The following is a 17,373-nucleotide window of genomic DNA, read 5'->3' as shown; positions in this document are numbered from 1 at the left end:
GAGCCATATGGAACCTGCTGCATACTGAATTCAAGAGGCGCTTTTAAATGGAGAGACTACAAGATGATCCTGCTCTCCAACTAAGCAAGCTTGAACAAGGTCGGCGAGAAGATGTACGCACGTACCTAGGCACAATTAAAAAAGCTTAATTGTGCCAAATGTGAGCCATGCCCCAATGATAAGTACCTCACAGCCTGATTCATAGTAGGCCTAAGGAAGAAAATCTGCAAAGACATGAAAATTATTAGCCCTTATGAAACATCCAATGCTACTCATGCAACATCAGCCATTGACATCAAGGATGGCATGACCGACTCTGACACTAGTAGTGATGATGGAAGAGCCATTGACATCGAGGATGGCATGACTGACTCTGACACCAGCAGTGATGATGGAAGAGCCAATGCGTGAGATAAGCACTCTAAAATGGGGAAATCCAAGTCCACTACAGAAATGTCTAATGAAGATCCCCTAGAAAGAAATGAAGCTAAGAGAAGAAATGATGCAGGCCATGGAACAAAAGCTTCACATGTCTAAGCTGCCACCTCAGACTTATCCAAGGCAAGAAAATGTATGGTGTCAACATTGCATGGCCAATCATACAACAAATGAATGCCCCATCCTAAGAGCTAGGATCACTACACAAAGTAATCCACCACTAAGGTTGTGGTGCCACATCTGTGTAGTCAGTGGACGTGATGAAAATAGTTGCATCTTCTACATGTGCAACAACCTGCCTTGACCTCAACAATACCAACCGGCATCCATCCCAATGTATAGACAACTAGAACTTGCACAAGCATGGCCAGCTCTGAGGCTAAATCATGTTCCCATCCGGAGACAAGTCCTACAATTACTCAAGAATCCAAATCCACGACCATATCCAAGCGCGCCTCCGATAATTCCAATACAACTTCAAGCCGAGGAGGTGGATTCGCAATTCGAGTATAAAGTTGAGTACCCAGTGTACTATATGGAAGGAGCAAAAGGTTTAATACCAGTCTATACAAATCAAGTTTGGACCAATACATATCGAGTGCCAATCAAGTGCTACGGTTGTGGAGAGAATCACCGGATCGCAAAGTGCCCTCATTGTGGTAGTGCTGCTACTTTCCAACCACTCTACAGATATTGTGGCATTGGCCATGCCTGTATGGATTTTCCCATGAAAATTAAGGTTCTAGAACAAAATGAGGCTTAGCATGATGTCCCAATCAGCATTATTGGGGTGGATTGTCAAAGTCTAGGGCCGCCAAGCATATTATCACAACCTATGAATGTAATTACATGCCAGCAAAAAGAGGCCACAAAGGGCAATAATATTCCAATTCAATCAAAAATACCTCTTCAAAAGAAAGCCCAAGTGCCTATGCCTTCGCCAAGCAATGAGCAGCCAAGCTCATCCACATCAACTCTTGATCCTCAAATAAAAGAAGCTCCATACCCTAATCCAAAAGTGGAGAAGGCTCAATTTAAGGCACTTCAACAATGGGTGCAAAAAGAACAAGCTCAATTCGAGGCTGAGAAGAAAGCACAAGATCTGACTTGGCCCCACCAAGTACTTGAGCCTCTATTTTAGTAACAAAATCCACAACATAATGTACCACCATGCCAACTTGAAGGTGTCGCACTCTCTAGCATTATAAGTTGCCCTGTATCGATTCCCATTGGAATCCTCTTATGGAATTGTCCCAATCTCTAGGAGAGTTCCAAAGGATCGATTGAACTAGCAAATCCCCCTCCACTTATGAAAGACATAGAAGATATCCCTATGCGGATGGGTGAGAAAGATGACATATGCAACATCATTGTGACTTTGATCCATAAAGCATATGATGAAGTCCAAGCCATAGTGGATGGTAGAGCAGGTGTGAATGTCCTATCCAAGGAGCTCTATGATGAATGGGGTCTCCCACCAATGCAAAAGGCTAATTTCAACATATGCCTTGCAGATGTGATTCTCGTGCAAAGCCCTTGGGAATCGTGAATGGAGTGTCAACAAAAGTGGTAGGAGTTGGATTTTCTCTTCAATTAATCAGCCCCCTGCAACAACATGCCTTAGCAGGCAATACATAAAGCAATGTCAATAATTCGATCCAAGCAATGTTGGCAACCATTGACAACAACTACCATATACTAGATCCCATCTTCTTGCAAATTTATGCTAAGGTCATGCAAGTAAATCCTCCATTCACACATGAAGAACCAATCAATCCAGGGTGCCATTCTTTATGGTTGACCTTGAATGGAATAGTGACCTTGACGAAGCTACCCATTCCAATAAGGACTCTGATTTTCCTTGGGATCTTGAAATAGAGGCTGGAAATGCTCAATTTGAAGACCATGTCTTCAACAATGATTTACCCATTCTCCATGCCCTAATGGTGGTCGAACTTCCCAAAGTTGAATAATAGCAGAAGATCCCACAAGAAAGCTGAAGGAGGACATCGTCGCTCTCAAAGCCAAGGCCACGACCACTTCAATGAGTTTGAATGAGTCCAAACTAGGATTGTTTAGTTGTATCTTACCAAGCCAATTCCCACAAAATCTAAGCCACCTCCTCTTGAATGGTCCCCTGATCGACTTGAAGGAGTATGCATAGAAAATGAACAGTTACTTAGGAGTACTTTGCCAATGGAAAAGTTACCCCACAATTCCCAATGTAAAAAGTTTTGAAAGTTTAAGCCACATGTGCAGATGAAGCTTGATAATAAGAATTCAGAAAAAGAAATTCCACAAGAGCCTCAAAATTTGGTTAATGATCCTATGCCACCCAATGCCCATAGCCCATGTTAGGCTAGTTTAACACCATTAAAGGCTGATCTTTGTGAAGTACCAGAGTACTTCAAGAACTACACCAGTGGGAGTGTCCCCATAGCAATGCCAAGACCAATAAGAGAATCTAATGTGCAAGAAACTGATAATATTTGAGAGACTCCAATCTATGAGGGACCAGCCAAAACTCACACAATAAACCTCGCCCTTGAAGGGGAGAAAGAAAAATTGGTATTCATTGGGAAGCAGCTTACACAGGAAGATGAAACAAAGCTCAAAGCACTCCTAATGGAATACCGAGACTGCCTAGCATGGTCATACAAGGAAATGAAGGGAATTTCACCAGAAGTGGAAGTACACAAGATACCTATTAGGGAAGGTTCCTACCCTAAGGTATGCAGAAATTATCGAACAAATCCAAAATATGGCACCATGGTCTATGAGGAAATGGAAAAACTCTTAGATACCGAATTCATCTATGAGATAGAGCACACTGATTGAGTTTCACCCATCGTCATCGTGCCTAAATGCAACAAGAAGCTAAGAATATGGGTTAACTTAAAGAATGTGAATGCCGCCACAATCAGGGAGCATTATCCCCTACCCTTAATAGAAACAGTGTTGGGAAAAGTTGGCTAGATCAGAGATATATAGCTTCTTGGATGGCTTTAGTGGATATAACCAAGTTTAAATTGCTCCTCTAACCAATCAAAAATAGCATTTGCTACATAATGGGATATCTTTGCATATAGAATAATGCCCTTCGGCCTTTGGCCACATTCCAGAGAGTCATGTTCACCACTTTCAAGTCATTTTTGAATAAGTTCCTACAGGTGTTCTTGGATGATTTGTGCATCCACTCAAACAAAAAAGACCACTTAAAATGTCTTGAAAATTTTCTAATCAAATGCAAGGAGTATGGAATCTCCCTAAATCCAAAAAAATGTCAGTTCATGGTCACCCACGGAGTTGTTTTGGGACACATTGTTATGGGACATGCGGACTACTATAGAAGATTTATCTTGCGGTATGCCATGATAGCCAAACCACTTTACAAATTATTAGTGGAATTCCAATTGACAGAAGAGTGCGACCAAGCCTTTGAGCTTTTAAAGTGGTGCTTAATCATAGCACCCATCCTTATATCTCCCAATTCGGATATTGATTTTCATGTTCATACTAATGGCTCCAAGTATGCAATTGGGAGTGTGCTTTGCCAACCTGGAAAACATAAGAAATAATACCCATTCTACTTTGCCCCAATTGACAACTCAATGATACAAAGATCAACTATACCACTATAGAAAGAGAAGCCCTAGCAATGTTTAATAGTGTTAAGAAATTTCAACACTATTTATTGGCAAATGATTTTGCCTTCTACACCGATCATCAAGCATTGCTTTATCTTGTGAACAGTCCATGTACATCAAGAAGAATAACCAAATGGCTCCTCTTGCTTCAAGAATTCAATCTCAAAATAGTGGCTTGCAAAGGTTCCCAACACTACATTGCCAATCACATGTCTCGTTTCAAGTCAGGAGAAGAAGCCACTAGAGTAGAAGATGACTTGTCAAATGCCACACTATTTCAGATACATGTTGTTCCAGATTGGTGTGCATATATCTAATGGCAGGAAGACCATCCCCTGAAATGAAAGTAGTGGATGCTAGAAAACTAATTTTAAAAGGTATACCCTATCAAGTCATTGTAGGACAACTATATAAGATGGGCAAGGACCAGGTTTTAAGAAGATGTGTAATGCCTCATGAGATCATGCCAATCCTTAGTGAATTCCATGAAGGCATTGCAGGAGGACACTTCCAAGGGGAAGTCACAGCAAGAAAAGTCCTCCTCGTAGGCTACTAGTGGCCAACACTTTGGGCATATGCCTATGAATATGTCAAAAGCTGTGATGTATGCCAACGGACTACTAAACCACAACACAAGGACTTCAATCCCCTAACAATAGTTGTTGCATAAAAACCATTTTTAGAATGGGGGATTGATTTTGTGGGTCCCATCTATCTAGCGGTGGCAAAGGGAACACAGGCATGCTACATCATTGTGGCCCCACTGATTACTTTACCAAATGCCAGAAGCACAACAAGATTTTCATACGAGAATGTGATCACCCGATTCGGATGCCCCATTGAAATTGTGTCGAATAGAGGCACACATTTTGTCGATGAGGTTATCCAAGAACTCTTGTCTAGCTTTATGATAATCCATAGAAAAAGCACACCCTACTACCCCCAAGGCAATGGACAGGCCAAATCCACCAACAAAATATTATGCATTATCCTCACCAAGGTAGTAGAATCATTGTGTTCTGATTGGACAGAGAAACTAAATGCAATCTTATGGGCATACCTAACCACACTCAAGGTCAGTACAAGGAATACACCTTTTCAATTAGTGTACAGCCTTGAAGCTATAATGGTCCCACTAGAATTTGTAATACCAAGCCTACACATAGCAGTACAGGAACACATGGGATATCATGCATCTCTGAAAGAAAGACTCTATCAATTGGAGAAGCATACAGAGAACAGATTAGTCGCCTACCATGCCATGACAACATAAAAACGCAGAAGAAAGTCATGATTTGATAGAAACCTTAAAGCCAAAGACATCAAGGAAGGTGACCTGGTCTTACTATACAATGCCCCCAAGTCCACAAGGTCCAACTCAAGTATCTAGGTCAAGGACCTTATCGAGTAAGAAAAATGAATCCCATCAGAGTTGTGCTGCTAGAAATATTGGATGGATTCTAATTCAACACAACCATAAACGAGAGCCAACTAAAGTGCTACTACATCAACACACAAGCCATCCCCGAAAATAATGAAGATTTGGGAACCCCAAGTCTTAGTATTTGATTGTATCATGAGCACACACAAATGTATGGGGTTATGCCCAAACCCGCAACATCAATGGCTCACTTTACTACTTGACTTTAATTGATGACTACAGCAGATATTGTTGGGTCTACTTTTTGAAAGAGAAATTTAAAATCTTTTCTAGATTTCAAGAATTCAAAGCCATGGTAGAAGACCAAACAGGCAGAAAGATCAAAGTCATGAGATCAGATAGAGGATGTGAATACACATCTTCAACATTCATGAACTTTTGCAAAAGTAATGGCATTCTTAGAGAATTCACTTGTGCAGATACTCCTCAGTAGAATGCAAGAGCTAAAAGAAGAACATGACCTACTTGAATGAGAAGAATCTTTCAAATCGGTATTGGGCAGAATCAATTGCCACTGCAAATTACATAATCAGCTTCCGACCAAACCGATTTAGGGTATGACACCTTATGAAGCATTCACTAGACACAATCCATGCATCGAGCATCTTTGCATATTTGGTTGCATAGCATATGCCCACATACATGACGATCATCACAAAAAATTGGATGCAAAGTCATGCAAATGCTTCATGGTTGGCTACAGTGAAGAAAGCAAAGCATGCAAGCTATATCATCCCATCAATCGCAAGCTCATTATCTCCAAAGATGTAATATTTGATGAGGAATCAGAATGGAAAATATCAAATACAAAAAGAGATGGACACACCGATTACATAGTCATCTATAGAAAAGGTTGATGAAGAAGAGCAAGAATTGACAAAATCACCTCGAGAAGAGCAACAGCAACTCAAATGGTCTACCAGGGAAAGCATACCATCAGCTAGATTGACATGTTCTCAGAAAGGCAAAGCAATTCAGGTTGAAACTATCAAGTATGCTCTTATGACTACCATCATGGCTACAAAAGAGCTAGTGTATTTCAAAGATGCAGTTGATAAGCTAGAATGGAAAACTGCTATGAATGAAGAAATGGAAGCTTTGTACAAGAACAACACTTGGGAGTTATGTGACCTTCCACCAAGGAACAAGGCCACAACAAAGAAATGGGTTTACAAAGTGAAGCACAATCCAGATGGAAGCATTGAAAGATACAAAGCCACACTAGTTGCAAAAGGATTTGCATAACAAAATGGTCAAGACTATGATGAGACTTATGCTCCAGTAGCAAAGATGGATTCCATATGGTTCCCTCGCTGACTTTGGCAACTTTCTACTTGAGTTGCACTATACGTGGGATCATGAAACTCCTTGAGCTCACAGAATGGTCCGTCGGGCTAGGCTCCAAGATAGGTTCTTATGGGACTGCCTCCAAAGTTGACTCAGGTTCTTGTGTTGCTACCCTATGAATGCCAATGGTGTGAGCTTGTGTATTCTGTGTTGTTGGAACCCTTCCACAACTTCGAGCTTCCTAAGTTGTCCTCCTCGTTTGTAATAGCATTGTGCATGAAGGACCGGCCCCATAGACATACATAGACATACATATTCCAGTCCCTTTGTGTCATCTAGGAGGACATCATTCATCTCTTTACTACTTGAGCCAAGATCTAGGGATCTCTTCCCACATACCTAAGCTAGGAGAGCAACATTCATGAGGGGGTAGGATCATGCATTGGTGTTGTCATACTCCCTCAAGGCTATCGTGGTTGTTTCATACTTCAAATTGGTTTTTACATCAACCTCCTAAACTTTATTGATTTATTGTTATTATACAAGGTGTTCCACATAAATACCCCGTTCGTTGTAGCCTTGGTCACCTTTTTGCCCAAAAGAAAGAAAAGGAGAATGGCAAGTTAAAACCATTGTAGATTATCACCCCTATCAAATGATTAAGGACTCATCTTGAGATTGCTATGGAAAGGAATATACCCCTTTCTCTCCATAAAGGGAGGTGCCACATGTACCATTGCACCATGACTTTACTAAAAACATGTGTATCCATGCACAAGCGTGTTAACGTGAAGTATGTTTAACATAGGAAACTTTATGAATGATCTGATCTTGTAATTGCATCCTCCATTATTTTGGAACTTTGACTAATTGGTGGTTGTAGTCTTGGCTTAAATTTAACATCTTCCTTTGCACCCTGCAATCCAATGTTATCACCATTTTGTTTCATTTCTCGATGAAGGCATACAATTTGATGAGTGTTGTTAAGGAACCATGGATTGCTAAAGCTATGTATCCAACCCATAGCTTATCAACCATGGTTTATCAAACCATGAGACAAAGTTATGACTTTTTCCTATCAAAGCCATGGGAGGTAGTCGTTTTGACGACTTGATTACGGGCTATCAACTTGTGTAATAAGATGAATTAACTAGTTAGCCAAATTGGTGTGCTAACAGATGAGTCATCCAATTGGATAGGACTAACTACCAATTGGAATGTAATTTGGTAAGGCTAACTACTAGTTGGGATGTAACCAAGTCAGTTGGGTTACTCCAAAAGCGTCTTACCTAAACCATGTTTTACAAAACCATATTCACAAATAATGGGCAGCAAAACCATGTTCCTAAAGCATGGCCACCAAAAGCATGTGCCACTAATTGCGGGATCCCAACTATTGAGATAACTTAGGAGCTAACGAAGTTAGTGTCCAACTGAATTTCACCTATAAAAGAAGGCATCTTCCATTGACTTGGAGGACACTCCACCCATGCCAATGCACCTAGAAGCTACTAGAGAGGAAACCTACTACTTTCCCCTTTTTCGTTGCTTTTGGGCACCCCTATCTAGCACTTTACCTTGATGTGCTACAAGTGCATAAGCTCCCCACCTCTTCTTCATGGCAGCCCATCTTTCACCATGAGAACTACATGTTGTGCAAGTTCTTTTGGAGTGCCTCAAAGTGGCAAAAAGCTCCTTCCTCGACTTCACCCCTCTTCCTAGTCTCTCTCTTCACGATTTCCATGCCTTGGGCATGAGAAATGTGTAAACATAACTCCTCTTCCTCAAGATGCAATGGTTTGTTGTGTGTTTTCTTGCATTTTTACTCAATGTTGAGTGTTGCAAGTTGTGCCGTGATGAAGATCTTGTTTAAGGAATGAATTCCATTGTAATTTCTATGTGTCTAACCATTTTTCCTTTCTTTTAGAGGTAGGAAGACTAAGATAAACTCCTCAATGAAGGATAAAGTATTTTCCTTATGTTCCATTTTATTTTAATATGATTTGCATGTTGAAGACTACCTTGAGTTCTAGATGAGCATCTAGATATCGTTGGGTAGTTCTTATCCTTGGTATGCTTCTTTCTTGGATTTCAGAAAGCATAATGGATGATGGAATGAGCAATCATGCAAGATTATGAAAATTTTGTGGGTATTTGCTAGAAATAGTAAGGATCAATGGTGCCTTGATGATTGATCAAGGGCTGAAATTGGCAAATCCCCTTGGGGTGGGATTCCTCCATTTGGGCCCATATTGTACACCATGAAGAATATTGTTTGCATGTGTTTCGTAAGTTTTCTTCTATGTTTTGCAATCTTTCCTTATGGACATGGTAAGCCATTTGTTGAAGTGTTATCTTAACAAAGGAATGATGACTATTATGTACATGGAAGCATTGCCATATGTATACGTATATTATGAAACACTACCTATGCATAAGAATAAGAATATGTGATTTTAACTATGAATGTTTAGTTAAGCAATGGGCTTATTATTGCATGTGACACTAGATCTGATTGCCACGGGCATAAGAAGCATGTGAATGCGCTACCAAATGGGCAGCAAGCAGGCTCCAATGTGGGCAGCATTTTTAGCCTGAAGCGCTGGCAGAAGGGCAGCCATGTGGATTGCTGTAGAGGCCAGAATCCAAGGCCCCGCGAGCTAATGGATAGGAAATAGGCCTTGGCTAGAGAGGCATCAAGCAAAGGGGCTACTATGGACCTAGCCGACCGAGCCTTACAGGCTTGCTGCAAACCAGCCTGACAGCATTAGGTCCAGGCCCACAAACGGGTTGGTTGGCAGCATGTACTACTCTGCAGAACCCGAGGTTGGGTCAGTCCTTTATAGGGCCAGTCGCCCCTAGTCTGGTCAGCCGGACCCTAAGCTTGGTTTGGCTGGCTTCACCCTTATATAAAGTCCCCATTGTGGGGATCTAAGGAAGTCAGCCAGAGGGCATCCAGTGTGCAAACCAACGGAGCTTGGAGATCAACTGGGATGCAGATACATGAGCAGTAAGAGCTCTTCCTTGAGCAGCTACTGAAGCCTACCAAGCTGCAGCATAGTCAGCTTGTGGTGGTGCTTTATCACCATTTTGGAGCTGGTTTTGCGCATTATCTACACATCTATACATGGACTTTTGGCTGTACATCTGTTATTGTTCTTTCTAGATCTAAAACTGTTCTCTATCTACTTGTGTGCACATGCGTGAAGCGAGATAGGTGGTGTTAATATCCTAGATCACTTTTGGTCAAGGTTGGTGATTGATGCAAGGTCATTGTCCTAACACGGCACCTGCGTTGTGAGCTAGAGAGAGATGCTTAGGTTTTCCAATACCCCCTTCACCTCTTCCTGTGCCTAGAGGTACTCCAGCATCACCCCTGCAAGTGCATGCTCAAACCACAATACAGGTTCTCCACCCTTTCCCCTCCATCTCCTCACCTTCGTCTTCCAACACCACCAAACTATGGCTAGAGGGTATCCCACCTCAGCCCTTCATGCGCATGTGTCATGCTTACATGCACGCTACAAATTCTTTATCAATGGATATAATTCAATCATTGGCATCTTCTACAAAGGAGAAGTGGGCCCACTATCCACTATAACGTGCTGACATTTGCAAATCTATTGCAAAATAATTGACCAAAGTTAATATTGAATGCAGCTGCCTTCATTTTGCGCCTCTTTCTTCACATTATTGGTGCCTTATGATGTCATGAATTGTGCATCGACGCTTTGGCATGCGGAGTCAAATCTTGAGAACCCAATGATTCTGCAACAAAAGTGCAATAAACATGAGCCAAAAAAATGATGAATCCACCATCCTCCAAAGTTTGCAACTTTCCTTCAACCTCATCTTTGAAACGTTGTGTAGGTCTGATCCTATGAGATAAATAGCCTTTTGAAGCAAAGAACAGTACAAAGTACATGCCTATATAATCGAAATTCTTTGGCTTCACTAACTCCCATGCATTCTTTTCAGGTGCCAAGTCCAATCCACTACCAGCTGAGCTACCAGCTAAATTACCTTATGTGTATGTGCCCTCGATCCTATCTTCAAGGTCAATGACAATATATGGTGTCAAAATTATGTACATAATGACATTGGAAACAAACATCCAATAGATGGTCCTAAGACACGCCATCCAGTGACCTTGTGCTATATTTGTAACGATTGGTATTTAAACACAACGCACAAGATTGTTACTATGATACTAGAGGTTTGCAACAAAGACGGTACAACCAAGGGGAGCCTATAGGGCAAGGGCTCACCACACCTACATGTAAAGAAAACTTCGGTTCAGCACATAGTACTTTGGTCAAATACTGAGCCACAGCACTATAAGAACATCCACATCCAAGGAGTTTCCCTAGTATATTCATTTTGGAGGGTACATTCTCTTATAAACGTGTATGTTAACAGGGAGTCCAGTGTTTTTTGGAACCTATATGGCCAAATTATAGCCAAGTTCTCCCTGTGTCCCCAGAACCCATATTTATTTGCACTATCAGAGATGTCCACCTGCAACGCACCTGGCACATGACCTTTCCTTTCCCATTTTGTAGTGGAAAGCTCTTGCCGATTGGCGTATGAATCTTTGCAAATGAATCTATGCTCCCCTTCCCGAGACCCATCACCAGATACATCTTGTGAAACAAGATGCAACTCTGAGACATCCCCTTCCTTCCCCATTTTGAGGGAAATAATCTTTGCTTTGGGAATGTCTTGTATCCACCACGACAAATGTATGCACAATTCTGCCCGCCTCTGTACCCGTCTCTCCTGGCTTCTTCCATGCTTGTTCTTTCAGTCTGATTGCCTCAACCTCCTCATTGTTCTGCAGGTGAATGCCTGCATAGATGTTAGACATCAAGACATATGCTGCAGCATCATGTTCATCCAATCGCACTGCATGTTCAAAGGCCCGTCTTCCAAGCTCCAGATTGCCCCCCTTTTGACAAGCACTCAACACAGTATGCCATACCAAAGGAGTGGGCTGGTAAGGCATCTTCTCCACTGTTTCTATTGCCTTGTCTAACTGACCGGCACGGCCAAGGAGATCAACCATGCAAATATGGTGCTCAATCGTTGGAATGATGCCATAGTCTTTGCTCATGGCATCAAAATACTTCTGGCCCTTATCCACTAGACCCGCATGACTGCATACAGTAAGAACACTAAGGAATGTGACCTCATTTGGCTCTAAGCCTTCTCCCCTCATTCTCTCAAGCATATGGAAAACAATTTTAGTTTCTCCTAGCTGGGCATATCCTGCAATCATTGCAGTCCATGCAACTACATCCTGAACTGGAAGCTTGTCAAACACTTCCTGTGCTATTGCAAGCGAGCCACATTTGGCATACAAGTCCACTAAGGTGTTACCAATAAAAAAATCTATTTCCAATTCCTGTCTGGCAATCTCAGCATGTATTTCACAGCCCTTCTCTATAGCTCCTATGCTGGCACAAGCTTTCAAGCTGCAAACAAACGTGAATGCATCTGGACAGAGACCCTCGCGTTGCATCTGTTTGAAACAGGTCAGTGCTTCCTCACCAAGTCCACGTTCAGCATATCCTGCAATGATTGCGGTCCATGAGACTACATTCCGAACTGGCAGCTGGTCGAACACTTCTCGCGCTTTTCCAAGCAAGCCACATTTAGCATACATGTCGACCAAGGTGCTGCTTATAAAAGGGTCTCCTACCAATTCCTGTCTGGCAATCTGGGCATGTATTTCTTGGCCTCTTTCTGCATCTTTCAGCCTAGCACAAGCCTTCAGAAGAGCCACAAACGTATACTTGTTTGGATGTACAGAATCCTCTTGCATTTTCTGGTACAAGTTGAGGGCATGATGTGATTCTCCACATTCAATATAACCCATTATGAGAGAAGTCCAAGAATACACATTCCGATCAACCAACCTATTGAAAACCTGCTGAGCATCACGCATGCTTCCACATTCGACCAACATAGGAACAAGGTAGTTCCCAACGGATCTATGAACTTCCAACCCACTTTTGCGCAAGTAGGCATGCAAGCGCTTAGCGTATGCTAAATTTCTCTCTTTTCTGCACTTCTGTAAGAGGCATATAAAGTTCTCTATCGCAGGCAGTCGGTGCATCCGTTCCGAAGGAGTCTGTCTCCTTCAAGCTCAGCACCTGCAAGTCATCGTTCTCTCGCAGTCCTTGTGCTGCAGATGTAGTCACCTGTACTCCAGACCTAAAGCCGGACTCGTAATGGCTGCCACACTCTGCTAGCTCCTCCAGTAAGACCCGGGGCCTGATTACCCGATACTTTGACCCCGTGCATTCCCTTGGTAATTTTATGATCCTGTTTTGCAAGTGACGAGATCACCAACTGTATCTTGAGATCTAAATCCCTTTGGGTTTCTCTCCTCACAACCGACTCGTCAGTTTGGCACGTTGAACTATGAAAATTATTTTGTCAACACTTACTTAGAACTGGAAGAGATCCGTAAAAATTTCATTCTGCACTGCAGTCCTGCAGATAGCATGGTTGTTGCCTATAATTCTTTGAAGATATACATTGGGCGTTTTGAGTTGGTTCAGCACCATCTCGAAGGGTACTTAACTTGTACTTTTGAAGGATGACCTGGCTTTTCCGCCTGCAGAGCCATTTTCAATGTTCAAATAATCTATAATGATTTTGCCGTATATGGAGGCCTAAGTAAAGCCGATGGCAGTTTTGAAAGCGCTTTTTTTTAAGGGATTAGTGGAGCCACATCAACGCTTCAAATCCTCTCTCTCTCTTTCTCCCTCTCTCATTGCTAATTTCTTCGGATTCTTCCCTTCAAATCCTCTCTCTCTCTCTCTCCCCCCCTCTCTCTCGCTCTCTCTCTCTCGCAGCTTTCTGCCCCCTTTTCCATGCTGCACATTCAATTCGTCTTCTTTTTCGATCTCAGGAAGGTCTTATGAATGATATTCATCTTGTTTTTCCCTCTCGAAATCCTCCACATTTTTTGCTCCCCCCTTCTCTCTCTCTCTCTCTCTCTCTCTCTCTCTCTCTCTCTCTCTCTCTTTCTCTCTATTTGTCATCTCCACCCTCTTTTCCGCAGTGCATATCTTCCTTGCTATTTTGAAGCTAGGGTAGGCCTTATGAATGATTTATAATCATTCACTTTGTTTTTGTTTGGGAAAGTTTTTCCACCGCGCCCGGTACTTTTGAAGATTCATTTGTCTCTAAGCCCTCATGGGAAAGGGCAAAACCCCCTTTGCGGGGTTCTTCAACTTTCAAATTTAAGCACGCGTTGTTTGCCTGAGTTTGAGCCACAGCCTGAGTTCGCATCCCAAGGATGCTCCTTTGCTCTAATAGCTTAGGCCACTAACCATTGGCTCCTATGGAACGCAATCCCAAGATAGTTACCATTTACTTTGTCACCCAAGAGAAGCATGCTACAAATTAAAGATGTGGGTAACAACATTGTCCAAGTGAAAAAGGTGGATAAGTGCATATGGTTTGCATGATCATACAAGGCTGCGAGCAATAAGAAATCTACATAGAGAATTCAAAAAATAAAATTTAAGTAGGAGGAAGGAATATCGAGCCCTTAAAAAAACTACATACAGAATTTACAAAATGCAATTTCACTAGGGGGAAACTTGTTTAATCGAGGTTTTATTGTCTTTTTTAAAACACTATGAAGCTTTTATTAAAGAGGACGAACTCCCTCATTAAGTACATGGTTGCTTTAAAAAGTAAACTTCAATTCCAATCTAGCCAATAGCCTACTCTATGGACCTTAAGAATTAAGGGTAGGAGATTATCTAGGTTAACACCTATGTCTTAAGAAGGTTGAATCATCGCAACATCCCTAAAGTGCCATGAAACCTACCACTTTGCCAAGTGCAAAGCATGCAGAATAAGAATATGTAAACCTACCCCAATAATGCCATGTTCCATGTAATCTTTATGTTCCCCGATAACTAGATACCAACTATTACATAACATTATGCTCTACACAAAATGGGCCCTTAGGGTTACAAGAGCATATCATTATCATTTCTCATTATCTTGAGAATGAACTTTCACACTAGCAAAATTTCATTACCTTGAGATTGAATAATGCGATAACTTTCATAGAAGCAAAATATTCTTTCATAGAATGAACAATGCTATGAAGTTTCACACTAGCAAAATATTCTTTCATTACCAAACTTTCACACAAGCAAAATATTATTTCATTACCTTGAGATTGAAAAATGCTATAACTTTCTAAAAAGAAAAATATTCTTCCACTATGTGGATGAATATCATTTGATATTATCAAATTTTGTCCATAATATCAAATTCTTTCTACTATACATGTGGATAAATATCATTTATTGTTTAATATTTTGCTCCATTATTATGAGAATCAATATGCTTTCCTTTTCTAATGTAGAATAACTCTCCATTCTTTATAATATTTTGGGAATGAATGAATGATAATGTAGATTTTTGCAATTCAATTAAAATAAAAAGTGGAGCATAGGTCTTTAAGGATGCAAATGACTAAAGAGACGATTTAAAATCCAGGAAAGAAGTTTTGATCAAGGAGCAAGTATATTGAGATAAACCAAGATGTTGCAATGGTAAGAGGAAATGCTTGATGTTGAGCATACAACTCGCATTCTACACAAAATAGTCAAGAGACACACAACCATTTTGGCTATAAAAATGTACACTACCACTTATCCTTTGGCACATGAGCATAGGTGTTGATCCAAAGATCCTTGGATGTTGGATATTTGTCTTAAGAAAATTCCACCCTTTCTCTCCTATCATGTCACAGAAAGAATTTTGCTATAACAAATAAATCCCTATACAATTTCAAAGATCCTTAGATGTTGGATATTTGTCTTAAGTAAATTCCACCCTTCCTTTCTTGTCATGTCATAGAAAGAATTTGCTATAACAAACAAATTCCTATGCAAATTGCTTCTATCTTATCCTTCTCAGGCATGTCCTTAGTCTTCATCATACTCCTTGTACACTCAACAATAGCATGGTTCTTCCTTTCTTCTGCATTATTATGTTGCCACATCTTAGGCTAGGATATCTCTTTGCACATTTCCACTATCTATAGAATTCCTATTGGGGGGAAACACCCCTTAATGGTAGGGAAGATCAACATGCAACTCACATAATAGCAGGAAAACATACAACTTCAAATAGATGGAAAGGTGAATCCCATCCAAGCTCCCAACACTAGGTTTCAATCATTACCAAAAAATGAAAATGAGCATGCAATTTACACTGATATAGGTGGGGAATCCTCAAATGTCTATCTCAACGTTCACTTCCACCTTCATAAATGTTGTGATGTCATTCTATGTGATGTCAAGATACTACACTATGTGCCTAACTCCAAACCTAATTGTGGTTGACACGTAACCAATATTAGAGATGGTCCACCGACTCTAGGGTCGAACTCATTAGTTCAAAGTTGTCGAATTTCCAACACATCAACACTCACGGTGGTTGGATGAAAATCCATCAAACCCACAATGGTGCCAACTACAAGTGTAATGAGAACTTAATCTAAATTATATAACACTTAGGACTAATCATAGGGTTGGATCCAATAAAGATTGTACAATATGTACAAATAAATCTAGAGATGTGCGTGGTCCATGCCCTAAGTGTGTGGAGCGACTATCAGATGCATGAAAGTCAATGAGGTTGATCTACAAAATCAGCTGAGAATGGCCGAACCTTCATCAGATACATCAAAGAAGCTCTAGCATTTACTACATGCTGATGTACCATAAATGGCACCACTCCGAACACCATGTTCAAAGTAATTAGCAAAAAGGTATCATCCAAGGACCATGGATGCTCTGAAAGAGAAATCTTCTCTATGCTCCTAATGCATGGGAAAGCACTAGTAAGGCCTTCAAAAAATGTTTGATTTCCATCATTAGAACATATAAGATTGACATTGACAAGTCAGTGCTGGAACTACATAGCAAGATGATCATCTACGGACAGGGAGCTAGGTCCATCCAAGAATTCCATCCTACATTGTTCTCTTGTACACTCTTAACCTCCATCATATCCATCCCATCATAATAGCAATCAAGGTCATCAATAGCTATGGGGCTAAATCCATTCTTTCTTGGTGGGATCGGACCATCATCTGTAAACTTGAACTATCTTAGTCAAGGTCCAGCACACCGCAGCATCACCGCACTTCCAAGAAACAACTAAAAATCTATCGAATCCACATATTGTTACCAATTAAAAAATGAAATAATTCATGGCGTTAAGCCATGTTGTACTCTATTCAACATTACAAGTGTAATGAGAACTTAATTTAAACTATATAGCACTTAGGACTAATCGTAGGGTTGGATCCAATGAAGATTTTACAATATGTACAAATAAATCTAGAGATGTGTGTGGTCCATTCCCTAAGTGTGGAGCGACTATCATATGCATGAAAGTCGATGAGCTTGATCTACAAAATCAGCTGGGAATGGCCGAACCTTCATCAGATACATCGATGAAGCTCTAGCATTTACTACATGCTGATGTACCATAAATGGCACCAGTCCGAACACC

At 40.9% G+C, this 17,373-nt stretch overlaps 1 protein-coding gene across 1 annotated transcript in view; it reads right to left on the bottom strand.

Annotated features, from left to right (window-relative positions):
* The window catches only part of LOC147898411 (pentatricopeptide repeat-containing protein At2g13600-like), a 40,900-nt gene that overhangs the window by 8,145 nt on the left and 15,382 nt on the right, over positions 1-17,373 (bottom strand). The window contains exons 6-10 of the mRNA XM_087379158.1: positions 13,383-13,435; positions 12,969-13,140; positions 12,584-12,886; positions 12,174-12,334; positions 11,584-11,969 (exon numbers count right to left, since the gene is read on the bottom strand). Of these exons, the coding sequence (XP_087235284.1) occupies positions 11,584-11,969; positions 12,174-12,334; positions 12,584-12,886; positions 12,969-13,140; positions 13,383-13,435 (1,075 nt within the window). The remainder of the gene's footprint in view (positions 1-11,583; positions 11,970-12,173; positions 12,335-12,583; positions 12,887-12,968; positions 13,141-13,382; positions 13,436-17,373) is intronic.

This window comes from Dipteris shenzhenensis, chromosome 9 (genome assembly GCF_047967505.1).
Source record: "Dipteris shenzhenensis isolate YYH24624 ecotype China chromosome 9, Dip_SZ_1.0, whole genome shotgun sequence".
In the NCBI taxonomy this organism is placed as follows: Eukaryota; Viridiplantae; Streptophyta; class Polypodiopsida; order Gleicheniales; family Dipteridaceae; genus Dipteris; species Dipteris shenzhenensis.
Note: the sequence above shows the minus strand (reverse complement) of the source record. Positions and strands in the feature narration are given on the sequence as shown.